The sequence below is a fragment of the Salvia hispanica genome, chromosome 1 (genome assembly GCF_029641045.1).
Source record: "Salvia hispanica isolate PSC_SH4W2 chromosome 1, Shi_PSC_v1, whole genome shotgun sequence".
In the NCBI taxonomy this organism is placed as follows: Eukaryota; Viridiplantae; Streptophyta; class Magnoliopsida; order Lamiales; family Lamiaceae; genus Salvia; species Salvia hispanica.
The window spans coordinates 28,220,377-28,247,007 of NC_142692.1; the positions used below are offsets into that span (position 1 = coordinate 28,220,377).

Consider the following 26,631-nt stretch of genomic DNA (forward strand, 5'->3'; position numbering starts at 1 on the left):
AAAGTAAGATAGAAGGAGAAAAAGTAAGTGAGAAGTAGTGTTAGCGGAATGATGTGTAGGGTTATTATTTGTTGAAAACTTTCCATAAATGAATGTGCTCTATTTTTTGTGGACGGTCAAAAATGGCAATTGTGCTCTATTTTTTGTGGACGGTGGGAGTATTAATTATCTCGTCCGACCCCATGACTTTTAAATCTTGGATCCGCCATTGGTCGCAGGCCTCCTTGGTGAGGATAGTTCTTTCATATTCATTTTCCTTTCCAGTTTATTACTTCCGTTAACTCGTGTGTTGATTATTCTTTCCATCAGAGCCTTTCCCTCTAACAAGAAGGAGTTCAAAATAAAGGTAAAAAGGGTCCAAGAAACCAGAAGGTTTGGGGGGGGGGGGAGGAGAATATAAAATTCACCCTCTGTCAAAAGTCCAGCCAAACAGAATGAATAGACCTGTCAAATCGGGTACCTACGGATACCCGATTCGAAAATTTCGAGTACCGATCCCGAATTTCTAAAAATATAGTATCTGATACCCGATTCGAATTTCATTTCGGGTACACAATTATCCGACTCGAGTATCCAGTCCCGATTTCAATTTTAATTTTGACTTTTTTCAAAAAAATATATTAACTGACGGAGGTAGAGGGCAGCGACGGTGGATGGCGGTGGCTGGGCAATATGGGCTGCGTCACAGGCGAGAAAGCAAGAGAAGGGAGAGATGTTGCCGACGCTGGGAGAGGAGACAACAACGGCGGCATTGGCAGTGGCGGAGGGAGAGCAGGAGAGGAAAGGAGTCGTGTTTAATTATATAAGTAAATTATTAGTTCTAGGAACAGTAGCCTAATGTTTAATATTTAATTATTTAAAGTATGATTAGTAATAGGAACAGTCAGTTCGTGTTTAAAAATTAATTACTTAAATTGTTAAAAATTAAATAAATACATTATATATTAATTTTTAAAAATCGGATAATTCAGGTATATACCCGATCGGGTATCGGGTTACCCGATACCCCCGATACCCGAAAAACCAAAATCCTCAATACCCGATCCCGATCTGAAACCCGATTTTTCGGGTTTGGATATTGGGTATCCAATACCCAGTATCCATTTTGACAGGCCTAATGCATTACTAGTTAATGTAAATTTAGAATTTCATACCAGTGTTTACTCCTTATTTAGCTTTTTGAATCATTTAAGGCAGAAGACTTGACTCGTCATTAATCTTAGACATTATTGCCATTGTAAGGTTAGAACAGCAGATCAATAAAACACAAAGCTATAGAGAAGTTACTACTCTGACTAAAAGGAGAAAAACTTAATCAGCTAACAAATATCCTCTTAAACTCGATACATTTCAAGTATCAAATATCCACTACCCATAGACATTGAGATTGGGGTCACATGAATGTTAAAAACACATTATCTCAATATCTTGACTCGATTGAATTTAGTTTATGTTTTACTTTTTTCACATTTCTGCCCGCGCTTGCCAGTATATAATCCATTCACATCACATTGCATGCTTCGCTCAAACACATACTATCATATACCCTTCCTTCCCGCTTTAGGAGTCCCGGTTGGGATAAACTAATAAAAAATGCCTACAAAGCAAGTAAAAAAGTGTTAAAGTGAGTCTCAACATCCACTACAACATTTATTTATTACACACTCAATTAAAAGTGAGTCTCAACATTCACTACAACATTTATTTATTACACACTTAATCACTTTCTTAAAACAAGTGCCCGACTCAACTGGGACTCCTAAAGCGGGACGGAGGGAGTAGTATTCATTCACACCACAAACATGTGCCTCGCTCCAACGATGATCATTTCAGCCGGTTGCACCTTACCTGTTGCTACCCCTCACACCCCATTCACAAAAGGCCATCCGGTCCAAGCGAAACGACCTCGACATCCCTCAGCTCCGCGGCCTTCGATGGTCCGATCAACAGTCCCACCCTTCCACCGCAACTGGAGTTGATAATTATTGTTTGAAGCATTGATGATTTTTGTTTGGAGTCTATTAGTTGTGGTTGTTTCCATTTTTCAAGTAGCGATCACTAGTTAAATAAGTTATCAGGATTATCGATTACAACTGAAGGGTCGAATGTGGGTAGACTGGGTACCTGTATTAACTATCGAGTATATATGCAGGAGTTATCAATTTGTGTGCGGGTGTAAGATTCTCTCCAAAATTAAGTTTGGCCACCCGATTCCTCAAGTGTGGCCGTAGGGATGTCGAAACGGGTAGCAGGTAATGGGTAATTCACATACCAACCCGCTACCCGACAACAACAGGAAACAAGGTGGGATCGGGTAGTGTGTTTTAAATTTTTGCAGGTATGGATATACCTGCTACCCGCGCGGGTATATATACCCAATAAACTTGATAATACTCGGTATTTTTAGGATTAGAGTTTTCAAATATTTTATTTAGTTAATTAGTTTCAAATATTGAAATATATATTGCCCGATACTTATTTCCAATTGTGTCTCCTCTGACATCTCTGATAATTAAAGTGAATTATTTTTGGTTTCGTATTAAATTTTTGAATGGTGATTTGATTTTAGATATGTTTGATTTGTTTGTGGAGATCAAATACGCAAAGGTGTTGCATTAATTGCCGTCTAGATTACTGAGTTGTTGCTATAGAATTGTACTTGTATTTGTTTTACTAAAATTGCCATGAGAAATTTTGTAATCAGATTAACTTCTCCTTCTTCGATTATGTAGCAGAAACACATTATAGAGTACAAACATGTGTATGAAATCCTAAAATTCATTCTGGAATGACAAACATATACTCCCTCCGCCCTAAGGAAGATGACCCATTCTTGGAATGATATGAGATTTTATGCATGCAAATTTTAAAATGTTTTAAATGGAAGAGAGAAAGTTGTTCGATATTAAAAGTAGGGGAGATGAATAAAGTAATAGAGATAAAAGGTTGTTGGTGTTTAAAAATAGGAGATAGATATGCAAAAAGTACGAGAGAGAAAAAGTTGTTGGGTGTTTAAAAGTACGATAAGTGAATAAAGTAAGAAAGGGAAATGATAATTAAATATTTTAAATATTTCCAAAATAAGAAAAGAATCATCTTGGTTTTGACACTCTAAGTACGTTAATTTTTCACGTTTGGCTCCAACGTGTTACGTGAAATTTTAGGTGCCGAATTAATTTGTAATTTGATGCTCTAACTCAACCATTCGTTGGCTAAGTAAAATTTGAACTTCATTCACATGTTTGATAGGATTGTCGCATGAGAAAGTAATCTGATACCAAATTTTTAAATTTCTTTGTTTTTAAAAAATTTGGAAAGTAAAATGATTCCTAGTTACTTGTTACATTATTGCGTTTGATTGAATTATAAGAAAATTAAATAAAATAATCAGATTCCTAAAATTAGGGAATTTAATATAAAATATGAGGATTCTTTTTCCTCCACTAATTTAAGTATTCTTTTTTCTTAATCTAGGATTTTAAAAGAATGGTTTTCTCACACGCTCCACTCAGTATTTCTTCATTCTTCATCTATGTTTTCACTGTATATTATATTCAAGTTAAATACGTACATTTTCTTCTTCAAGATTTCATTTATAACTCAAATTTCGAAGTAAAATTCTTAATTAGTTGGTAGAAGTATAATGATTAATTTGAATTGCGACATATCCAATCAATATTTATTAGTTGAGAATCATCTAAAAAAATTAGCACCCAGAAAGAAGATGAAAAAGCAATAGTTGAAATCATAGGAGTATTTTTTATTGGATTTTAATTTCGCGGAATTGTTTTTTGTAGTTTGCTTAACTTACGATCAAAGTTTATTTGATCATTAAGCTTAATCTATACCACTTCTATGATTTTTCTGAATTTATAGATGTTGTGGTTTAATCTACAATTATTTATATCAACCTTGTTTTCTATTGAAAGAAAGTTTTGTTTAATTCAAATTTATAATAATTTCATTGTTCGAATTTATGTAAATAATGTATTTTTAATATATTCATTTAATTATATGAAAATGATAATTTATGAATTGTTTCCAAACACATGAATCATATTCTACTGGATTCATATTCTTAAGAATTACATTCCAAAGGAATCAAAATCCTAAAATCATAATCCTAATAAGAATCATAATCCAGAAATCATAATCTCAGAAATCATTTTTCCTGACAACTTTACATTCATGCGAGGCTATAATGTAATGTATATATAGTGGGAGAAAGATCTAATGTCACGACCACAACTCCCTAGTGCTAGTGAGCGTAGCTATTTCGCGACTAAACAATTTTCAGTAATCAAGGGACAACAATAAAAAGGATGAAATCACTTAAATCAATAGTATCAAAGGCATATGGGTACATAGTCAAAACGTGTTCAGAGTATCAAGACTAAGTTCATAGCTTTCTAGCACATAATTCTAGATTTGCAGCGGAAGAGTCCAAGACAAAATAGCACGTATGAAGACATGCTACTTTGGGCTACCTAACTACTTATTTAAAAAGCTTGTCCCAACACCTTCGTCTGCTCGTCCACGTTCAACCTGCACATTTGAAAAAAACATGCAGGGCTGAGTATTTGATATACTCAGTGGGCACATTGCCAAAAATGGTTCTATCTTTAATTGTCAATGCCACAGTTGAGTGATCACGGGGTTTTACTTAAAAGACCCGAGTCACTAAAATACTTTTCCTTTAGTAAAGATTTGATTGCGCAATCACATAACATAGATATACCATATCTGAAACTGATGTGAACCGGGAATGTGGCCACATTCCACGACGGTCACTGGACCGGCCAACTCCTTTGTTAGCTCACGGTCCCCTCATGTGTACACTAGTCCGAGTAGGGTTTGCGGCCCTACTGGGACCCGAATTCGATTTAACTAAATTGGCATAGCCAAGCAGATAGGTAATCATAAAACAAAACATGGCATGACAACATACTTGAGCAAAGATTCACATTTTCATACTGAAATCACGTTTTGAAAGAAATGTTCACCTCAAAAGCTAAAGCTCCTTCCGAAATTTCCTTAACTTGGTCTTAGATGACGTTCGAAGACGTCCCTTTAGGAACAAAATAATACTTAATTAGATTTTTGAGATATCCATTAAGCTTAAACATGAATGCTTCCTAAGTGCGTGATCATTTTATTCTTCCTCTAAATTTTCTAGAAGAGTTCTAGAATTCTTGAATATTAATTAAATCAGTAGATTTAATTAAATTGGGAAAATTATTCGCTTAACTTGAGGGTGTTACCTCCTAAGCCATTCATTTAAGTACTAAAAATTTGGCTCGAGGTCTATTCATCGTTAGCGTATCGTAATTTCTTAAAATTAATCATTTGAGCACTCTTGCTAATTTCCGGAAAAATTTGACTTATCTTCGTAGAATTAATTTGCGGACTATTAATTATTAAGTCCATAACATCGAAGGGCCCATGATTTAATTAGATCCCTCATACCTACTTTAATTTAATTAGTGGCCTAACTTAAAACTTAATTGATGAAGTGGCCCAAAAAGAAAATTAGCCAACTTAAACATGAGTCCACCAAGCCTGGCCCAAACTAAACACTCCCCCATATCCATCGTTCTCTCTCATTTCATCAAAATCAAAAATCCCCAAATTGAAGAATAGAATCCCTAAATTCTTCTCCCCTCTTCGTCTCGGCTACATCGCCGCTCCACTTGGGTCGCCGGAGCACCGCCGGCTCCAGTTCCTCGGCGTCACGGAGACTCCGGCGGCTCGTGCCAGCAACCTCCATCTCCGTCCAGCTTTCTCTCTTTCCCGGATAGAACAACGTCTCTTCAATCTCTCGTCTTCTCCGGCGAATTCACGCTCGGAGTGACCCATTTCGCGGTCGACCGACGCTGTTCGTTGTTCGGCCCGACAGCCCTTTCCGCTGCTCCGCCGTCGGGTCGCCGCTGTCTCGCAGTCAGCGCTGCCCGGAAAGAGGAGGCATCGCCTCCCTCCGTTCCCTCTCTCGGCTACTACACTGTGGTGCAGTACTATTGCCCTTCCCGCCTTTGCCGCGCTGCTGAGACCTCACCGGTAGCCTCTGCCGGCGTGCTTGATGCCGCCACCGCTCGTGAGCCACGCCGCTTCATCGGCAGTAGCTAAGTTCCTACCCTCTCTCTCTTAGTTCTTTTACAGTTAGCTAAAAGTTGGATTTTTTTTTTTGAAGGTTCATGGTATTAGAGTTGAACGGATTATGGTTCTTTTCGGAAATTTTCATACTATGCTTTGAGTTTTATGCGTACAAGTTATGCTTGTGCTTTATGTTCTATACATGATAAGGTTATTTCCCATATGATCATGTTATGATGTTCTAAGTGGATGAAAAAAAATGAGGTATATAGGGGAGTATGTGCTACCTGATTCCTTGTGGTTGGTGGATTGGGAAAAACTCCCGCATCTAAAGGTCTTTGAGAGGCATAGCGACCTCCACTCACTCTCTTACTCTCGGTTGTGAATTGTGGGGAGAAAGCAAGAAATTTTGAAGTGGTGAGTGAAAGGGAGTTCGAATGTGGTGTGGAGGGGCTTTTTATAGGCTGATTTTGTGTACTTTAGAGGGAGTTAATGAGGCTGATCTCCTTTTGTTTTTATGCCCAGCATATCTCTTGTCTTTTGATCCTCACTACTTTTTATTAATGAAACTTGGTGTTAGGCTTGGTTCCAAAACCTTGCATTGATGTGCTTTTGTTTGCTTTTGAAGTGTACAAGAAGGTTGCAGGGGCTGTTTTGAAGAGAGGGTGTTGCAGGTATTGACTTGCCCCTTTTGGGTATATCCTAGTCTCTCATTGGTAAAGGAAAGTTGCCTCAAGTTCCTAATAGTAGCTCCCTTTAATTCTTCTTGTCTCCCAAATAAAAAGTTTATTTTTACCTTGCAGGTGGAACTGCAAGTCTCGGCTGCCACCTTGCTGCCTTGGGCCTGACGGGCTGCTCGAAACAGGTCGCGACTTGGGCTTAAAGAGGGAGGCCCGAAGTGAAATAAATGAAATCCTAATTTTCCTCTCATCGCTTCATTCAAACATTTGTAATTAGATGCTAGTTCATTATGTATGTAAGGTACTCGAACGCCTTTGGTTCGAAAATATTTTGTATGCATATTCGAGGTTGTTTTGCTTGCTAACTTCTTACTTTAGCTTTTATCTCTTTGCGAACCTCACCATTAAACATAAACAAGGAAATGTAACGATTTCCATTCGATCATGAATCAAGAGAACGAAAATTTTGTAGTTCGTCATTAAGCATTAACGTAACGGGGTAATTAAAGAAGCGGGTATTACATCTAATTATCTAATAAGATTGGTAATATTTCTCAGACATGAAAAACAGGCATAAATATGAATCAAGCAATTGAGAAACACGTGAATTTATTGAAAAAAAAAAGGTGAGTGAATACGAACCTGAGTATAAATTAAGAAATATACATTATACACAAATGTGATATAGGTGCTAGCTTTATTAATTAGCCTTTTTAATTTAAATCGATTTGCTATAAAATAAATAGTTATAGATACTGAACAAATATAATTGGAATAAAATGAAAAGGAGACGCATATGGTTATTTTGAATTTAGAAGTCCGCATCTGTTGACAAAGTCCGATGATTATTAATGTAACGGCGGCCAACGGAGCACAAACTCAAAGCACTAATCACTTAATCACTCAATCAAGATACTTTGCCTTCAAAATCTTATCGCTTAATTATTATCCGATATAGAAACTACGATATCCGGATAATATATACGCACAATTTTATGCGACAGCAATTATGATTTCGTGTGCAGTGGCGGCGATCATCCCAATGGCTAAGCCCTCGTTTATCAGAGCAGAGCAACCGCTCGCTTCGGATCTCACCGCCGACTTTACGGGCGGTGGCGCCACCTCTCGCCGCCGAGACCTCGTCTTCGTCGTCAATCCTCGAGGTTTCTTTCTTTCGATTTTTTCTATGCTGCGAATTGTGGGGATTTATTCGTGATATGTGCTTATACTGTTCATCGAAGAGTCTGCGGTTGTTGAAATCTGGTTTTGTGTGAATTGTCGTTTCCTGTTGAGGATTCAGTGCTTATCTGCTAAATGCTATGCTATTGGTCTAAAATGGTTGAAACTGGAGCAGGAGCTAATGGAAGGACTGGCAAGGAGTGGAAGAAACTATTGCCTTTCCTGAGGTCTCGCCTTCGTTCTGATTGCAATGTGAGTAAGCGTTTTCATCAAATAAATACGCGATTTGAGTTTTTGGTGCTGTTGGAAGGTTATTTGGTAAATTGGATTTGGTGATTGAACGTTGCATTTACAATCAGTTAGTTCTAATAATTCGAGACTAATTTTGCCAGTCTCTGTTACTGGATTATTGGCAATTGTGTTTTTAGTATGGCCTTGATGTACTAGTGAGACTCAGAATGTATTTCAGCTGTTCCACTAGTCCTATCACAAAATAATGCATATGAATATTTCAATATACCTATCTTGTTGCATTCTCACTTGGCCTTGTTTCGCTAGCTCTGAATCAAGGAATTTGCTGTTTCCACTGTCTAATAATACTAGTATATCTTATTCAATACATTTAATTTTATCATTTTTTTATATTCTGGTCAGATATGCGAATCTCTGACTTCTGGTCCGTGCCATGCCATTGATATTACAAGGGAGGTGAGAAAAACTAACTACAAAAGTAGTATTATGTTTGACTGACTGCATTGGACACAAAATATGGAGTCTGAGTCATATTCTGTGGTTAGGCCATACGTGAGGGTGCTGATGCAGTGATTGCGGTAGGAGGTGACGGAACCCTTCATGAGGTGTGTTTTCGTCCTTTACCATTAACTAGTATCATCGTTATATAAGCTTTGAGGGAAATGACTAATTACAAGCTGCACAATAGTATATCACATAAGCTTTGAGGGAAACGACTAATTACAAGCTGCATATTCACCGGCGGATACAATAATGTGCCAATGTAAGAGGAGTTAAGCTTTTTTCTTTAACTAACAAAAATGATTAAAAGGCTGCACCTACTATATGATAACCAACTAGTGATTAGATTATAAATGAGATATCTGAAACTATGTGAGATCAGCTTATATTGCAGTTCAGAACTCTGTTTCATGATATTTTAGGTTTTCTAGAAGTAGGTAATACAGCATTTCTGATATAAATGTGAAACTTCAGTAAGTATATCCTTGTGAGTTATAAGAGGCTCATTCAAAATATAAATGTACTCATTTTTCACACTAAATATTGGCCTCCTGTCATTCTGTTGAAATATTGCCCAACTAATCTAATAATTGTAGGTCGTTAATGGCTTCTTCTGGGGTGGGAAACCAGTTTCTGATCACGACCAATCTGGCCATACAACTGCTCTTGGTGTAAGTGAATATAATTTTCTTATAAATGCATCATAATTTGTTCTTATATGATAAGTTGAATACATATATTTGTTTACCTACTATTTTCTCTCTACAGCTTATTCCCTTGGGAACTGGATCTGACTTTGCTAGAACATTTGGCTGGTCAGCTCAATCTCCTGATTTTGGTTTTCCTAGAGGAGGTTTCTGTCACTTATAATAACCTTTGACTAGCTACTAATGTGATTCAGTTTTCTTTGTTTATATCAGGAAAAATGACCCTTATGAAGCCATTGAACGCATTTCGAGAGGTAAACTTGCTACTTGTTGATCCTTTTGGGGTACTTTTTCACCTTGTCAGATTTTGTAACTGAATGCAACCCTACAACACTAAGTGCTTTTATTTTCCCTTCTCATGTATTTTCAGGGATAAGATCTCGCATTGATGTTGGCGTTATTACTGGAGAGAGTGCAGAGTCGCACTATTTCATAAATGTTGCTGATGTTCATTTGTAAGCATAACTTTGTTGGCAATGCTTGAATTCATTTGTAAACATAAATTTGTGGGCAACGCTTTGTGTCCTTGAATGTATATCATGGCTCTTTACCTCTAGTTATGGCAACCTTGCAGGAGCGCTAAGGCCGGTTATTATGCATCAAGATACAAGAAGTTTGGTAATTTGTGTTATGTTATAGGTGCTTTGCAAGCATTTTTTGGCCATCACAACCAGGATCTTAGAATAAAGGTATTAATCTTAATTTGTTTCTTAGTCAAATTTATCTTGCCCTGTGTATCAACTTTTTCATAAAATAATCTTCCACTCTCTGTCAATGTCGCAAAGGTTGACGATGGTGACTGGGAAGTTTATTCCCAGGTAACAGCTCTTTGCGTTGGGAATGCCAAATATTTTGGTGGTGGAATGAAGATTACACCAAACGCACATCCGTCTAGCAGGAATTTTGAGGTGCAATGGATACATGTTTAGCTAGGGCTATAAACAACCCCATCCCAACCAAATATATAGGCCTAGATTTCGCTCAAATCAAATGTATTAACTTAGCAGGTGGCTAAAACTTGGTTCACAAATACTCATTTATCAACTTAAATGTGCTCAGGCTTGTACAAGATGCAAGTTCAAGTTCAAGTTCATGTTCAAGAATGAACTGAACTTAGGGCTCGGCAATAGTCAATAGGCTTGAAAAGTGAGTAGTTCGTGAGCTGACGGGCCAAATCTACTGTCCTCGAGCTCAGCTTGTTAATTATTCAATAAGCTTTTTCTTTAGCAAAAACCCGAACTGAATCACAGCAAGATGCAATAATATAAAGAAAAGGAAGTCATAGCCCAAACTTGCTTTCTTTCAGGTGGTTGCTCTTCAGGACTTCAAATGGTATGATTTCATCCTCAAGCTGCACAAGCTATACAATGGAACTCACTTGTCTGTGAAAAATGTATCTTCTAGAAGGTAAACTATGTGGGAATTATTTTCCCTTTCTCATTTATATTTCACTTATTAGCTACAATCCCTGGTTTTGGAGCTTCAGCATATCATAGACCTAATGCTGTAATCAAATTTTAATATGAAATTGGCCACATCAATGGTCCAACAGAAATTAATCTCATGTTTCTGAACGTAATGAGTGCCTGATGTAAGTCTGCAACTTATGAAGAGGGGGAAGGCTATGTGACTAAGTGCCAGCCTAAATATTGTCTTCTATCCTACTTTTCTCAGTTTAAAATTGCTTGCTTATATCTGTTTATGATCTGCCAAATGTTATACTCTTTACATGGAATATTCCTCTGTATTCTTCCAGTGCATGGACAATTGAAGTCGAGGAGATTGGTGGCAGTCGCAGTATATTTGTCCAGTCGGATGGGGAATATTTGGGATTCCTTCCAAGAAAGTTCAGCATTTTGCCTAGTGTAATAGAAATGATATCCTAGCACCTTCCTCAAATACGAGTAAGTTATATGCTTAAGAAAAAGCTGCTCCCAAGTGTCATTAAGTTCCAGTTTTGTCGAGCGCGGCCACACACTCACTATGAAAAAGAAGAGTCCAGCATGTCCCACCTGAAAAGAACGGGGTTTCCAGTATATTCGTGCTAATAAGGACGTAAACTAGGGTTAAGGATAGCATTTTTTGGGAGGATGCATGTTTTATTGGTTTTTTCCCCAACAGCCATCCAGCTTTTGTTATCGCCTTAGTTTCTTAAGCATATTTTTAGATTTATCCTAAAAGAATGTGAATCTTATTTGGAAAAACAACGAACTTTCGAATGTTCTGTACGTTTAAAAAGTTGTTTGGGAGCAAAGCAATCTTGGTTTGTAGTACTAACAAACAATTCTAGACTAGTAAATATCGGTTTGTTTTGTTTCGAAGCTTCTTTGTTGAGCCGTGCATGTATTAATTATTGGTTGATCAAAGGAATTTCTTGGTAATTTTAATGGACATGGAAAATTTGAAGCTGTTTATTTGCCACTTTTGTAGAATGAAGGTGGTGGAGGGGGGAAATTCCCTACCACGATTGATTTGCCACTTCATACTTATAAAATACTTCTATATGAATAGACTATAAAATTTCGAACAACTCATTTTTCCAGGTAAAATATGTTCGCAGGAGAGAGTGATAAACTTATAGTACTAGTATAAATCTTTGCCTAAAAGTTACTCCCTCCAACCCACGATAACTCAATCAGAGTCTTATTTACTATTTTGGTTCGTCCCACTGTAAGAGTTATATTTTACCTTAAATGGTAAATATGACTCATATTCTACCAACTTATTTATTAGTACTCTCATGTCCCATAAGAATATGCATTTTTTCCATTTTAGTCCGTCTCACAAGAATATGCACTTTCTAATTTTGGAAAGTCTTTTCTTTCTAATGAGATGTGACCTATTCTCCACTAACAATACTTTAATTACTTTTTCTCTTTACCTCTCTCTTACTTTACCAATTTTACATTAAAACCTGTGTCAAACTCAAGTACATATTTTTTTGGGGACGAATGGTGTATAAAATTAATATATATAAGTTGAACTCATATTCCACTAACTTATACAACCCACTTTTTTTTTGCATTTCTTAAAACTCATGTCATAACTAAATAGGACTCGTATTGCGAGACATAGGAAGTATAAATTTATAGTACTATTGTTTACAATTCTTGAAGAAACCAAATCTACTATGGATAATTTGATCATTTTGTACTTTATCAATCAATTTTATACAAAGTACCTCCGTCCAATCTGAAATGATCAACTTCTTTTTAGCATATAATTTAAGAAATTAATTTTTTATTGTGTTAAATAAAAAATGAATAAAATTAAAAAAAATAGAGGGAGAATAAAATAGTAGAAATAGTAAATAGTTAGACAATAGAAAAAATGTTGCTTTTTATTGACCACGGACAATTAAAATTTTGTGGGATAGGTTTAAAATATGATCATTCAAAATAAACATAAAAAGTACTCCTTCTCTGTCCCATCTTAAGCAAGATGTTCTATTTTTGGACCTGTTTTGGAAAATGATACTAGTAAATAGTTATAGTTGAGATAAAATTAAGTAAGAGAGAATATAATGTAAACGCGAGTCTTTTCTACAATATTTTCTCTTTTAATTTTATCTTCACTTTAACTATTTACAATTATTTTTTTAAAACAGATGCGAAAAACAAACGTCATTGTAGATGATTTGGTAGTCACTTTGATGCTTTGAGCAAACACACCCATATTCTTTACACTTTTGTAAGTTGTCAACCGAATAAATATACACCTTTTTTTTCTACATATATTACTTGAAAAACTGAATTAGTAAAATGAAATATTAGGATCTGGGATTTAGGATTTAGGGTTCTATTAAATTAAAAAAAAATGTTATTCCACTTTTATTTGAAGATGAATTTTATTCTTTCAAAAGAAAATTTATAATTTAATTTACACATACATACACATTCAATCCATTATTGGATGATTCGAGACGAATAGTGAAGGGTTGGTTTGATGTAGGAAAGAAACAAAAGAAAATTATTTGTTGGTGAGCTAAAAAAGGGCTCTCGTGACCGGGAAACAAAGCCTTGTGACTCTAATAAGATGACAAAAATTCACATTACTTTCAAATTAAATACTCCCTATGTTAGTATTACAATAATAACTAGAAACAAACCATTTCTTGATGTGTGGCTAGAAAGGATTCAACCCAAATCAGCATTGGAGGTGGTATGTTTATATACCACTTTCTAATGCTCTCTCTACTTTTTATGCCATCTTACTAGGCCATTTAGTATCATTTTTTATGTAATAATAGTAGTTCCATATACAATAGAGCCTACTCTTATTTTACATTAATAATTTGGTGGACTATCCGCTATCGGCATGAAATGATCACATTGCTTCAGAAAAATTTGATTAGGTAAATACACATCCGAACAAGATATAGTTAGGTATGAATCTCAGAATTTGATGTATACGAGAGTTCATTTCGTTAGTGGAACTTAATTCTACAATCTTATCCTTTAGTATTGTTAAGTTCAATAAAAAGTTAATGAGTAGTACGAATCCAAAATTTTAATTTTAATACTCCAGGTTATGGAGTATCTATCAAAACTAACACGTTACCTATATTAGTTAGTGTCACACCAAGTTGGATATGAATTTAAATACTATAAGATAAATTGTCGGGAAAATTATAAACTTTCATCAAATGCTGGCCAATCTTGCAATTTTAAAAAATAGCTAATTACTAGTCTATAATAATTTTGACATTTTGTATTTGGACAAATTGGGCATCATGTTGAAACCGGAATCCATAATTTTTACATATTAATCAATGACCCCATCTATTTGTACTCTCTGTCCCTATGTACGAGATGCGTTTTATTTTCAGCGCTTGTTTTAAAAAAATGATAATAAATAGTTAAAGTGAAAATATGATAAAGTAATAGAGAGAATAATATAAAGAAGAATTATTTTTATGTTATTTTCTTTCTTACTTTACTTTTTCCCTCTACATTATTTTATTTATTATCATTTTTTTTAAATGAGTACTCAAAATGAAATGTCTCTATTACAAAGGGGCAAAGGAGGTATGATCTAGATGTTGTAATCCATAATTTTTTTAATTTATACTGTTTCCGTCCAAAAAAAATAGAGCACATTCATTTATGGAAAGTTTTCAACAAATAATAACCCTACACATCATTCCACTAACACTACTTTTCACTTACTTTTTCTCCTTCTCTCTTACTTTATCAATTCTACATTAAAACCCGTGACATATACAACTTGCTCTATTTTTTGTGGACGGAGGGAGTATATCACTAATAAAAGTCATTGATTTTAGTGACAAATGTAGAATAGAAGACTAGGCTAAACAACTACTCCTTCCGTTCCATAGTAATAGAGACATTTCATTTTGCGCACTTATTTTGAAAAAACAATTATAAATAGTTAAAATAGAGAAAAAGTAAAGTAAAGAGATAATATTGCAGATAAGACTCTTCACTATATTATTTTCTCTTTTACTTTACTCTCTCTTCACTTTAACTATTTAATACTATCATTTTTTGCAGAAAATAAAATGTCTCTATTACTGTGGAACGAAGGAAATAATATCTTAGCTTTTCAAACTATATCTAATACTGTATCGCCGAACCTGAATGAATATAGATAAAAATGTGAAAATTATTATTAATATAAATGATAATAGGGTTTCATATTCCACTAACTTTTTCTCTCATATTTCATTTAAAATAAGGATATATAAGTGAGTCATGTATTCTATTAATTTTTTCCATCTATTTTTTTTAATATTTCTTAAAACTCATACCCTGTACCGCTGAGAAATAGAACTCCTAGCGACGGATGAAGGGAGTATATTGGTGAGACTGTAGATGGTATATTTGGTTGGAGAAATAAAAGGCGGTGTTAAATTTGGGAGGTACGCGTGGGGTGTGGTGGGACCTACGGGACGGTTGCCCGTGAAGAAGTGGGTCGGCAGTAGTGGAGAGGCTCACGGGATGGAATCATGGAAGCACACACACTCAATCACTCACCAGTTTTTCTGGGACCCACTAACTACTTCCCAACTGAAACAAAACAAACAAATTCCACAGGGATAACTGCATATTGCACATAATTAATATTTTTATTTAGAAAAAAAAAACTAAAAAACATCTTTTCATTTGCTAAAGAACCACCTTAAAATGAATATCCCTAATTTAATCTAACCTAAAGGTTGTATTTATAAAACATCCCTTTTATAATAACAATGAAAGTGCATTTTTTGAAATGAATAAGTGAGATTAATATAGACAAAGGTTGTGTGAGATACTCATGATTGAATAATTATATCTATAAGCTTGAATTTCCTTAAAATATTTAACGAATTAATGATTTAGTTTTTGTTTTAAAACCACGTGAAGAAAGTATGTACGTCACATTTCTGATGACTAAAAAACGAACTCATCTAAAATTCCGAATTGTATTACCAAACAGTTAAAGCTTGTATAAATATTCGATACACCAACAAAAGAATTCCTCATTCATTCAGCAGATCAGGTAGCCTAAATTTGACACACATTTTCATTTATCTTGGAAATTTATTTTATTGATTTGTTGTATTAAAACAGATGATGAAGGCAGCCCCGTTGTTGGTGGTGTTGGTTGTAGTTGTTGGAGTGACGATCTTGGACGGCGTCGAATGCCGGAAAACGAAACGGAGGATTCAAGAGTCTTTGGATTACTCCGCCATCAGCTGCAGAGCTCACACTGCATCGATACTTGACTTTGGTGGAGTGGGAGATGGCGCCACGCTCAACACCGGTGCCTTCCAGCAAGCGGTCGATCATCTCAGCCAATACGCATCCGAGGGCGGAGCTCAGCTCGTAGTTCCGCCCGGGAAATGGCTTACGGGGAGCTTCAACCTCACCAGCCATTTCACTCTCTATCTCCACAAAGATGCTGTCCTTCTTGCCTCTCAGGTATGTTTACATGCTCCATCAATCTCATTTAAAGCCAAATATTTCTTTTTCATCATATGATTTTAAAACACTCCATTAAGTCTCATTCAAAGCCAAACATTTCTTTTTCAACATAAGATTTTAAAGCACAGAGAATAGCCATCAGTCTCATTCAAAATGAAACATTTCTTTTTCAGCATATATTTTAACATTTTTATAAAACTGAGTGAGACGGATGGAGTATTAAATTGGAACGAGGATTTTGTTACAGGATATAAAGTCGTGGCCGGTGGTGGATCCTCTGCCGTCGTATGGGCATGGAAGGGATACGGCTGGTGGGAGGTATATCAGCCTTATATTTGGGACTAATCTCACTGATGTTGTTGTCACTGGTAACATATCCATATCCATCTTTTTTCATACATTTTCTTTGATCTTGCAAGGGGGGTTGTCTAAATTTGATTATGTTGAATTAGGTGAAAATGGAACAATTGATGGGCAGGGTGATCTGTGGTGGCAGCAGTTTCACAAGAGGAAGTTGAAATACACTAGGCCTTATCTCATTGAAATCATGCATTCAGACACAGTTCAGATATCCAATCTCACTTTTCTCAATTCTCCCTCATGGAATGTCCATCCAGTCTATAGCAGGTTTCTTCTCTCTCTCTCTCTCTCTCTCACACACACAAACCCACATACTCTTCCCATACCTAATCTGTTTTACATCTTGGTAGGAATGTCATCATCCAAGGGATCACAATTCTTGCCCCTGTCACTTCTCCTAATACAGATGGGATCAATCCAGGTACCTTGACTTCAAAAGTGTTCAATCTCTCTATGAGGGTTTGTTGATGCACACTGAACTTGCATTAGTATGATATTGTCCGTTTTTGGTTAAATCCTCAACGTATTTTTTTTCTTAGGACACTTCCTAAAAGCCCTCAGTCATGCTAATAGAGTATGAGTTACACTTCTTGTATTTTGCTAGCACATTTTCTAATTCTTCTGATGTAGAAAGATTTGATGTCCTAACAAGGTTCCTACTTTTCAGATTCTTGCACCAACACAAGAATTGAGGACACCTACATCGTCTCGGGTGACGACTGCATAGCGGTGAAGAGCGGGTGGGACGAGTATGGAATCAGCTACGGCATGCCCACCAAGCAGCTCGTCATCCGCCGCCTCACCTGCATCTCCCCCTACAGTGCTGCCATCGCCCTCGGGAGCGAGATGTCCGGCGGCATCCAGGATGTCAGGGCACAAGACATCACAGCCATCAACACAGAATCTGGGGTCAGAATCAAGACAGGAGTAGGCAGGGGAGGCTATGTCAAAGATATCTATGTAAAAGGCATGACTCTACACACAATGAAATGGGTTTTTTGGATGACCGGAAACTACGGCTCCCACGCCGACAACCACTACGACCCCAACGCCCTACCGGAGATCAAAGGGATAAACTACCGCGACGTCATTGCTGAAAATGCCACAATGGCAGCCCGCCTCGAAGGGATCGCTGGTGATCCCTTCACAGGCATCTGCATGTCCAACGTCACCATCAGGTTGGCAGCCAAGGCCAAGAAGTACCCGTGGACGTGCACGGACATCGCTGGGGTTACTGGAGGCGTGGTGCCGCCGCCATGCCAGCTTCTGCCAGCAGCAGGAGAAGGAGAAGGGATGTGTGATTTCCCTGCAGACAATCTACCTATAGATAATGTAGAGCTACAGACATGTTCATATTAGTGTCCTGCTTCCTTGTCTGCTTCAGACAATAATTATTGTGTAATGAAACATGCGGTTAAACTAAAAGCATTTCCAAATGAGTGTTATTGAGTTTTATCACTGAAAAATTTACTATGGTGCAAATATTAAGGTTAAACTTGAGCTTTTTTGTACAGCAATATACTGAACTGCAAAGATAATAGACAAATAAGTATCCACTACAATTATTCCTCAGTGAGTCGGGTCGGGGTTGAATTTTACAGACTCCCTCCAGATGAGCTCTTTGATGTTTTCTTCAGTGTAGGATGGCAGCTCAAAGTCAAAAACAAAAGGGCGGGGGCAGACAGGCTCCTCGTTGATGTCGTGTAGAGGCGCCAAGTACGGATGGCAGAGAGCCTCATCAGCTGCATATGATCATCAAACTTTCATAGTTACAGAACAAATCATATTGGAAAAGATAAATGAATGATTTGAGCACTAGAGCTATACCAGTAATACGCTTGCTTGGGTCGAAGACGAGCATTTTCTCTAGTAAATCCAGAGCGCTAGCTTTGTTGTTGGGGAATCTGGTGGAGAACTGTTGTTTCAAGTATTGCGGGAGCTGCCTAACGTATCTTCGGGCGTTGTCGCTCCTGAGAAAACCAAGGCTGGCATCGTCTGGAGAGCCTATGAGCTTTCAAAAGAACAGCAGACAGTAGAAAAGCATAAATATCCAGACAATAGTATAGATCAAACATAGGGAAAAAAAAAATTGTTTTTTTTTGGGACATTATTATCTATTTGCAGGAAGTAGGTACCTCTGTGATGAGTCTCAACTGATGGACATAGTCTTTCCCTGGAAACAGAGGTTTTCTCGTCATGGTTTCGCCAAATATGCAGCCGACAGACCAGATATCGATTGCAGCTGTGTATTCAGAGCAGTTTAGGAGCAGCTCCGGTGCTCGATACCAGCGAGTGACAACATACTCGGTCATGAAATCAGTCTCAGATGTCGTCCTTGCAAGCCCAAAATCTCCGATTTTCAGATCACAGTTAGCATTGAGGAGCAAATTACTCGGTTTGAGGTCACGGTGCAACACATTTGCGGAATGAACGTATTTAAGTCCTCGCAGTATTTGGTAGAGAAAATACTGCAAAAGTTACAAGGAAATCACTTATCACATCCCACAACATTGAAAGTTTGAAACTAACATAACCACACACAAAATTCAAACATGTTCAAATGGTCTATTATAGTATGACCTAAAATCAGTTGCAAAGGAATGAAAGTAAGAAATCGAGGCCAAACCCGACAATGGTCGTCTGTCAATGTTTGGTTGGACTGGATAATATGGTGAAGATCAGTGTCCATGAGTTCATACACGATGTAGACATCGTTGAAGTTCTCCTTCTGAGGTGGCCGTATGATATCTTTGATTGCAATTACCTGCTTATATGTAAAAAATGAAATACATTGTCATGTTCCAAACATAAGTATATATATGTATGCTCTCACATTGTCATGATTCATGTGGCGCAGAAGTTTTATTTCTCGCAACGTCCTCTTTGCATCAATCCGGTTATCAAATGCATTGCCAATCTTCTTAATGGCTACCTCTTCACGTGTCTCGGAGTTTACAGCAGCGCTGAAGCAAAAAGATTAGTTAGGCTCAAACATAGAATTAAAGTAGAACAGAAAGACATAACCTTCTCAGAGGCATTAGCATAGAACTCAGAAACTAGGACAAAATACGAGTATATGCCATACTACAAGGACCTCCATAGGCACATGTAAAACTACACAACATAGAATTGCAGTGAACAAACTGGATATATTAAACACGTTGTTTTGGACAGTAGCCGTGACAAATTCTGTTTCGTAAGGTAGAACCAGTATGTCAAATATGAAGACAAGTTATGTAATAGTTTTTCCAGTTCACCTTTTCTCCAAAGTTTTGAAGAAATATGTCTTTGATTATTATGCCTGATAGCATTTTCAAGCATGTAAGAGTAGAATAGGCCTCATCAAAGCCAGACAACCACAAAACAGAGAGAGACGACATCGACACATCAAGTTCATAACCAAGAAAAACCAGAGGTGATCATCATTCCAAACCAAGTCCAAAATCACCATTTTCTATAAGCCTAAAGCATTGAACTCATCCAAAGAGGCCCAACAAATTCAAGACTCCAAATTTCGCCAAACATATTAGAAAGGAGAGTTATTACCAGACAATGCCATAAGCACCACGGCCGACAGGCCTAAAAGGAACATACTTCCTCGAAAGCTCAAATAGATTCCCGTAGACGTTGTACTGCATGTATGTCCCGCCATGAGTGGCCGCCCCTTTGATGTTATGCCCACCATGATCTGCTGAACCATAGCTCGACTCCACAGACATAGCCAAATATCAAACTAAAACAAACTCAACAATCCCAAGTTCAAAGATGATATGCTTCTTTTTGGGTTTTCTTCCTGATCAAAAGTGACCCCTGCCGCATTTAATTATGACGTCTGCTTTTTTATTACAAGGGTGGTGAATCTTAACTTTTCTAAAACTTGGCATGCTTTTTTATCAAATTTCTAGAGAGAGAGGACTGAGTGTGAACTTTTGAACTGGAATGACTCCAGATTACCCGTGAACAAAATTGACTTTTCTGAGGAGGATGGCTTTGCCATACACCTGGTTGCAGGTTGACTCTACAAACGTTGTCATTCTTCTTCAATCTAATATTGTTAATTCTACTACATATGCTAACATATAACACCACACATCATCACTAGTAATTATTTTCAGCAAATATCACGATTCCAAATTTTATTTCAAGAAACAGGTATCTGATAGATTCACTCAAAATGCGAATTCTTGATAAATTATTACTTGGTACAATTTTTTAATCTTGTCATATTATAGATCATATTCGAATACTCTTCTAACAAATCACGAACAATTTTTTTGACTGAAATCACACTTGTGACTTGTGCAAATAATTTTCAGTGTTCTTGAACCCCACCATTTTTCCTGCGAAATTCCCATCACCTTGGATACATATAATTGACCACAAATATTGACCAGAGCAAAAGCAATTTAGTCAAGTCAGCCATGTCTGCCTTTCAAATCCAATATTTCAAACCAGTATATAGAAGACCAAGAAAAACCACTTGATCAATCAATTCAACTCTACAAACATTTTGACATCCAACAATTGAAATAATTACTCTTTCAAAAAAGAGCTCGAATGATTACTGCAAAAACCATAAAAAATTCGGACAAAACATGCTAACACGAACTGTTATAGATATGATGCCATATTTATATTTATATTTATATTTCATCAATACTAATACTAATACTAATACTAATACTACTACATAGAGGTTCAACCATTTACCGATTATATGCCAGACACACACAGCAAACTCACACACATTTAGTAGATATTCAAACAGAAAAAACAATGCTTCTAAACTACACACTTGTGTACAAAGGAGTGAGTTTACATTTAACCTTCACCTAACCATTGGGCCTCCAACATTGATGTTCACTCGATGCACTCTATTAGATGCACTGCCACCAATCCTAAGGTTACCGAGTAAAGCATCACGTCCCATTAGGACTATCTGGAAGAACTTGTCTACGTCCTTTGCGAGTAGATCAAGTCCCTGTGAGAGTTTTTCTGCTGATTTTCCTAGATCTGATATCGAGTTTTCCAATACTTGAGCTTCAACCGCGTTCCCCCCTTCTTGCACAATTGGGTATAACTTCTTCACATCTGTGTCAACAGCTTCTAGCTCCTTCAGTATCGTGGTCCTCCCATTCGAATGTAGGCTTCTTATTTCAGTATTTACAAAAGCCTGGAGCTCAGAAAACGCCACTGCCCATGAGAAAGTTTCGGGAACCTGTAGGTCCAATAACTTCTTTGTGGAACCAGAGAATGCAGCGGCAAATATGCTACATACCAAGAGACTAACAACCTTGACTCCATACATTGCTTGCATCAAGATCTTTCCCTTGGCGGAGTTCTTGATTTTTGGTAAGTCCAGTTTTTCAGCCAGGACATCCATGGCAGAGAAGCAGTTTTCAAATCTTGGATTCTTCTTGGCAACATGTTGCTTCCATCTGTCGGCGGAAGAACGGGCACGTTCAAGCTGTTTTGCAGGAGCATCACCAAAGTTGCGCAAGACACATTTAAGAAAGAGGTGGCCCTGTTTCAGCTGAGATATCTCGGAGCTGAAAGCAATGCAGATATCAAGCAGCTGTACACTATCATCTAGATATGCATCTATCCATTTATCATCCCAATCAGAAACGGGGAGTTCAAGTGCCGTAATTAATGCTTTCACGTCGGTATGAATTTCACAGAGTGTGTCCATCGCAAACCTCATCCACGATAAGCGCAGGACATCATCTCTACCTACTGGCCTAAGATTTTTAATCCTACCCTGCAATGTCTCTTCAAAGGTATTCAACAAAGCAAGAAGTTTAGGGGACAGGTATGAACCCTTTGGTGACATCTTACGGAAAGGGTTTCCAAAGGGGAGGAAAGGCCTGTGTGGTTCTTGTGGGCGGCTCATTCTATTACACTAACTGCAAGAACATTAAAAAGAGCCAATAACAATAAGTAAAACACTCAGCCGAAAGACAATGGAAGAAAAACATAGTAATAGGAAAACATCGGTGCAAGGGTAGTTAGGAAATACTTGTAGCAGCAAAAACAGATCAAAGTCGCACATCAAAATACGCACATAGTTTATACATCAATGCAAGTTTTAGTAACTTCGCTCATATTTTCAAACCAACATGACAGCAAATCTTATACGAACCCTGCAAACATCATGGCTATCCAAAAAACAAACAAATTCTTCTGAATAAGCAATTCAATCTGCACCAAGTTGAAGAATATTGTATCCTATCATCAATGTTGTCAAATATCTGCCATGGCAGTGATATGGTGCTATGCCGTGGCGGTTTTTGGTGAAAATGCCATTGCCACACCGGTTTTTTTTGGCGGCACATGGCACCACCATAGCTATGATGGCGGTCAGTTTTGAATTTTCAGCGTCAATTTTGACTTCACTCCATTTACAGACTGGCCCAAATTTCAAATAAAAAGAGATTTAAGATTAAACAAAAAATCAGAACGATAAACCCTAAATCTTCTTCTTTCTTTCACCGAAAATTCTACCCTAGTGACACTGCCCACTATTGCCAGCCCACCACCCTCCAGCACGTCCCCCCTGCCTTCTTCCATAACCTCCTAGCCCAGCCCATTCACCCATATAACCAGGCCCCGTACTATTGAGGATAATTGAGATTTACACTATTATTATCAATTATGATAGCTTTATATTTTGTTGAACTAAGACTTTAGTTATTAGACATATTAATTGTTTGTGAAGTTATGCTTTAATGATTGTTATAAGAGTTTAGATTTTACATTGTTATTATTTTCTAATTTTTTGAATTTATATATATATATATATTAGTAATATTTATTTATTTATCGACCACCATATCCCGCCATGCCGATACGCCATATCCCTATGGTGGTTTTTGGGCGGACCGCCGTAAGCCATCATACGCCATTGAAAACATTGCCTACCATGTCGAAATAACATACATGTAACCATTATCATATCATATAACATAGTAGAAATAGAATTCACCAAAACCAGATATACCTACTCTACTTGTCGGATATAATAATAGCACAAACACAAATTGGGTTCCTTGTGCTTGTTCAATTGTTTGAAGTTTGAACTTTTCCTTTTAATTTACAAAAAGCAGTCCTAATTTTCCAAGGTACATGAATTCTCCTTAAAATAAACAAAACTTGTAAGTTGTAAATATCAGCACGACAGGACACCTTTCATGTGATATAGATGATGTAATCCTAATTCCATTCACTCAACCCAACAAAATTCTCCAGGTTTTGGGCATAAAAGTGCAAATTAGACATGTCCACCACCCAAAGATGAAGAAAGCAAAAACATTTACCCAGATCTAACATTTTAACCAAAATACTAGTAGTACTATCTTAGCCCTCTAAGATTGTAATTGAATAATACAAATCTAGCCAACAAAACAACCAAGAACAGGAAGCCATGGAAACTCTCAGTTCTTCACCGATTTAAACAGTCAACGCAGATATTATCCCTCAACCGTCACATTCAAACTCGAAAAATGCGAACTCAGGATTCTTAATACTAACTACATGTCACGAAACACGAAAACAATCACAACAACACTAACAAAAAATATCAGCCAAACAACTCATAATCAAGATAAATCAACACAATTTCCAGAAATCCAGCCAAAATCTATCAGATACTCACCCAATACTCGTTCAACGACTCATATCATCACCGATTATCGCAAACTATAGCCATACCATAAATACACATAAAATCCATGGAACATGGAGCAGAAACAGGTATATGCAAACATATGAAATCGATCTCGAGATAAAAAAGCATTTCTGTACCTGAAACAGAACTCAAAGACGAGTAGAGAATTGGCAAAGCTTCGCAGAGAGTCTTCGCAAAATGTAGGGTTGTAGAAACTGAATTGAATTGCAAAATTGCAGATAATAGTTGTATAATTGTGGGTGGGGGCTGTTGGAACAGGTGGCCAACTCTAATTGGCCGATGTATTTTATGTAAGGTGGGGGTTCATGTAGAAGGTTAAAGTGCGCGAAATCTGGCCGTTGATCAAGGCGTGTTTAATCATTCGATACTTCTTCTCCTACGGATTGTCAAAATTGTACTCCTATGCCACAGCAGACTCTCTTGACCCAAAATATTACATAAATGAAAAATATATCAATCCCTTAGTTCTAATTTGAATTGGACAAGAAATGTATAGAAAAGTTTGCTTGAAAAAAATAGTAAATTGTGGAACTCAGTTTTTAAGATTAGTTTTACAATAAAATATGAGTAGAGTGAGTTAGTGGAATGTAAGACCTATTTACTATTTATGATAAAACTAAAGTGTGACAATTAAGTTGGGACGGATCAAAATGGAAAAGAGTGACATAAGTTGGGATAGAGGGAGTATTTCTTTTTGTGATATCCCAGCTATTGAATCATTTCCTTTTTTATAAAAACAAATAAAACAGTCAATCATTATTACCTTATTCTGTCACATACTTTACTCTCTCATCTTTCCTACTTTTCAACGCATTTTTTTAATCTTTATAATCAAAAGTTTTGACTCAACTTAATTGGGATGAAGAGAGTGGAGTACTCTATTATTAATCGCCGTAAAAGTCTCCCTTTTTCTTTCATTTATTGATCAATATCTATTTGTGTAAAGAAATACTGCTCTTTTCATTCCATAACAGTGAAGTCATTTTTTCTATTTATCAAAAAAGCAGTAATTTTTTTTCTCTCACTTAGAGCATCTCCAATGGTACTTCGGCCAGAAATCGGCCAGCAGTTTCTCCCCCTGCCACGTCAGCAGCACTAAAAATCCACCTGCCACATCAGATTTAGGCCAGCCATAAGTCAACCGCAATAAAAATAATTCAAAAAATACTACATTTACGGAATTAAAATCACAATACGGAATTAAATTTACGACATATATACGGAAAAAATTCGTTAATTTTATTTAAATAAAAAAAAAGTACATTAACTAAAAATCAAAAAAATTACATAATAAAAAAAAATCCGGGCTTCCACACACGAGCCGAATGTCCACTCTACTCCTCACTAATTTATTAAAAAAATACATAAAAAAATGTTAGTATGCCTTGAATTTGTGTTAGTTTGCCGCTGGTCGATATAGTATTTCTTGTAATAACTAGCTGGTTTGTAGCCTTCCAAAGCAATATTATTGACCTTTTTTCCTTTCAATTGATTACTTATTATATTAAATAACTAATACTTATAATTAAAGCTAACCTGACCATGCAGATGATACCAGATCTATCATAATTAGATTCACACCTCATAAAGAACGCATTGTTTTAACTTCGAGTTAAACACCATTGCAACACGCTGAGTTTCATGGTATGTAACCTCGTTCTTACTTAAGACTTAAAGAGAGCATCCACAATTGAGCCCGGACCAGGGACGCTGAATTGTGTGATACTATAACTTCGACTTGATCTCCTATGCTCGTGCATTGGGATATATAGGGGGATCCAATCATCCATGACTGCACTGCTTGGACCAGGCACAGACACATTCACAAACGGCCACACCAAATACTTAGAAGTTTCGGAATATGCGTAAATGACTATGAGACTTTGAATATTAAGGGAAAAGGCTCCGTGGATAGAAGGCATGAAGAAGTATACAATAGATGACCCAAAGGTGATATCAATGTGTATTATCGACGTTTCTAAGGACCCAGTGATAGGCACCGAGAAAAGGCTCCAAATCATTTGGGAGAGAATCGCCTCCTTATACAAAGTCGACAAATCGAGTAGGACATTAGAGCGCAAATGGGATAATCTTTGCAAGCGCTAAGCCAGATCCAAGCAGATATTGCAAATATTCGTTGATATCGTTAATATGTTTGCAGGACTGACAGAGTGGCGCTAGTTGGGACGATATTCACAGCCAGGCTCACGCCGTGCCAGCTCCTCCCAGCAGGAGGAGAAGGAGAAGAA

General features: G+C 36.9%; 3 protein-coding genes, 1 long non-coding RNA gene and 1 pseudogene across 6 annotated transcripts; 3 read left to right on the forward strand and 2 right to left on the reverse strand.

Annotated features, from left to right (window-relative positions):
- Window positions 1–6,129: 6,129 nt before the first annotated feature.
- Window positions 6,130–7,135, forward strand: LOC125219335 (uncharacterized). Its single transcript, XR_007176115.1, has 2 exons — window positions 6,130–6,764; window positions 6,894–7,135. It is a non-coding gene; the product is annotated as an uncharacterized LOC125219335 (long non-coding RNA).
- A 464-nt stretch (window positions 7,136–7,599) lies between these two features.
- LCBK2 (Diacylglycerol kinase family protein) lies at window positions 7,600–11,730 on the forward strand. 2 transcript variants are annotated; one of them, XM_089062601.1, is made up of 12 exons: window positions 7,600–7,933; window positions 8,125–8,201; window positions 8,604–8,657; window positions 8,747–8,806; window positions 9,299–9,373; window positions 9,471–9,517; window positions 9,623–9,663; window positions 9,780–9,864; window positions 9,984–10,098; window positions 10,195–10,317; window positions 10,469–10,555; window positions 10,716–10,816. In XM_089062601.1, exons 1-11 carry the CDS (start codon window positions 7,780–7,782, stop codon window positions 10,544–10,546), a joined length of 909 nt encoding a protein of 302 aa, XP_088918727.1. In that variant the 5' UTR covers window positions 7,600–7,779; the 3' UTR covers window positions 10,547–10,555; window positions 10,716–10,816. The 2 variants fall into 2 exon arrangements, with proteins under 2 accessions (XP_088918727.1, XP_047975676.1); XM_048119719.2 differs by lacking the exon at window positions 10,469–10,555 and adding an exon at window positions 11,166–11,730 and having other exon boundaries at window positions 7,605–7,933.
- Window positions 11,731–15,760: 4,030 nt separating this feature from the next.
- LOC125223105 (putative polygalacturonase) lies at window positions 15,761–18,134 on the forward strand. The gene is made up of 6 exons (XM_048126087.2): window positions 15,761–15,910; window positions 15,982–16,332; window positions 16,583–16,703; window positions 16,788–16,962; window positions 17,046–17,116; window positions 17,363–18,134. The coding sequence occupies exons 2-6, from the start codon at window positions 15,982–15,984 to the stop codon at window positions 18,052–18,054; spliced, it is 1,410 nt and encodes a 469-aa protein (XP_047982044.1). The 5' UTR covers window positions 15,761–15,910; the 3' UTR covers window positions 18,055–18,134.
- Window positions 18,110–21,153, reverse strand: LOC125223106 (mitogen-activated protein kinase homolog MMK2-like). Its single transcript, XM_048126088.2, has 6 exons — window positions 20,242–21,153; window positions 19,529–19,658; window positions 19,322–19,459; window positions 18,831–19,163; window positions 18,523–18,706; window positions 18,110–18,437 (listed from the first exon to the last, which is right to left on the reverse strand). The coding sequence occupies exons 1-6, from the start codon at window positions 20,412–20,414 to the stop codon at window positions 18,265–18,267; spliced, it is 1,131 nt and encodes a 376-aa protein (XP_047982045.1). The 5' UTR covers window positions 20,415–21,153; the 3' UTR covers window positions 18,110–18,264.
- A 141-nt stretch (window positions 21,154–21,294) lies between these two features.
- On the reverse strand, window positions 21,295–24,643 carry LOC125223107 (protein BPS1, chloroplastic pseudogene; annotated as a pseudogene). Its single transcript, XR_016134509.1, has 2 exons — window positions 24,499–24,643; window positions 21,295–22,601 (listed from the first exon to the last, which is right to left on the reverse strand). The product of XR_016134509.1 is annotated as a protein BPS1, chloroplastic pseudogene (transcript).
- Between the last annotated feature and the right edge of the window lie 1,988 nt (window positions 24,644–26,631).

Coding starts and splice junctions, on each gene's coding strand:
- LCBK2 (XM_048119719.2), top strand. CDS start 7,780: ATGATTTCGTGTGCAGTGGCGGCGATCATCCCAATGGCTAAGCCCTCG. Junction 8,202..8,603: donor GCCTTCGTTCTGATTGCAAT/GTGAGTAAGCGT, acceptor TATTCTGGTCAG/ATATGCGAATCTCTGACTTC. Junction 9,374..9,470: donor GCCATACAACTGCTCTTGGT/GTAAGTGAATAT, acceptor TTCTCTCTACAG/CTTATTCCCTTGGGAACTGG.
- LOC125223105 (XM_048126087.2), top strand. CDS start 15,982: ATGATGAAGGCAGCCCCGTTGTTGGTGGTGTTGGTTGTAGTTGTTGGA. Junction 16,333..16,582: donor CTGTCCTTCTTGCCTCTCAG/GTATGTTTACAT, acceptor ATTTTGTTACAG/GATATAAAGTCGTGGCCGGT. Junction 17,117..17,362: donor TACAGATGGGATCAATCCAG/GTACCTTGACTT, acceptor CCTACTTTTCAG/ATTCTTGCACCAACACAAGA.
- LOC125223106 (XM_048126088.2), bottom strand. CDS start 20,414: ATGTCTGTGGAGTCGAGCTATGGTTCAGCAGATCATGGTGGGCATAAC. Junction 19,659..20,241: donor GGTGCTTATGGCATTGTCTG/GTAATAACTCTC, acceptor TTTTTGCTTCAG/CGCTGCTGTAAACTCCGAGA. Junction 18,438..18,522: donor CCCAAGCAAGCGTATTACTG/GTATAGCTCTAG, acceptor GATCATATGCAG/CTGATGAGGCTCTCTGCCAT.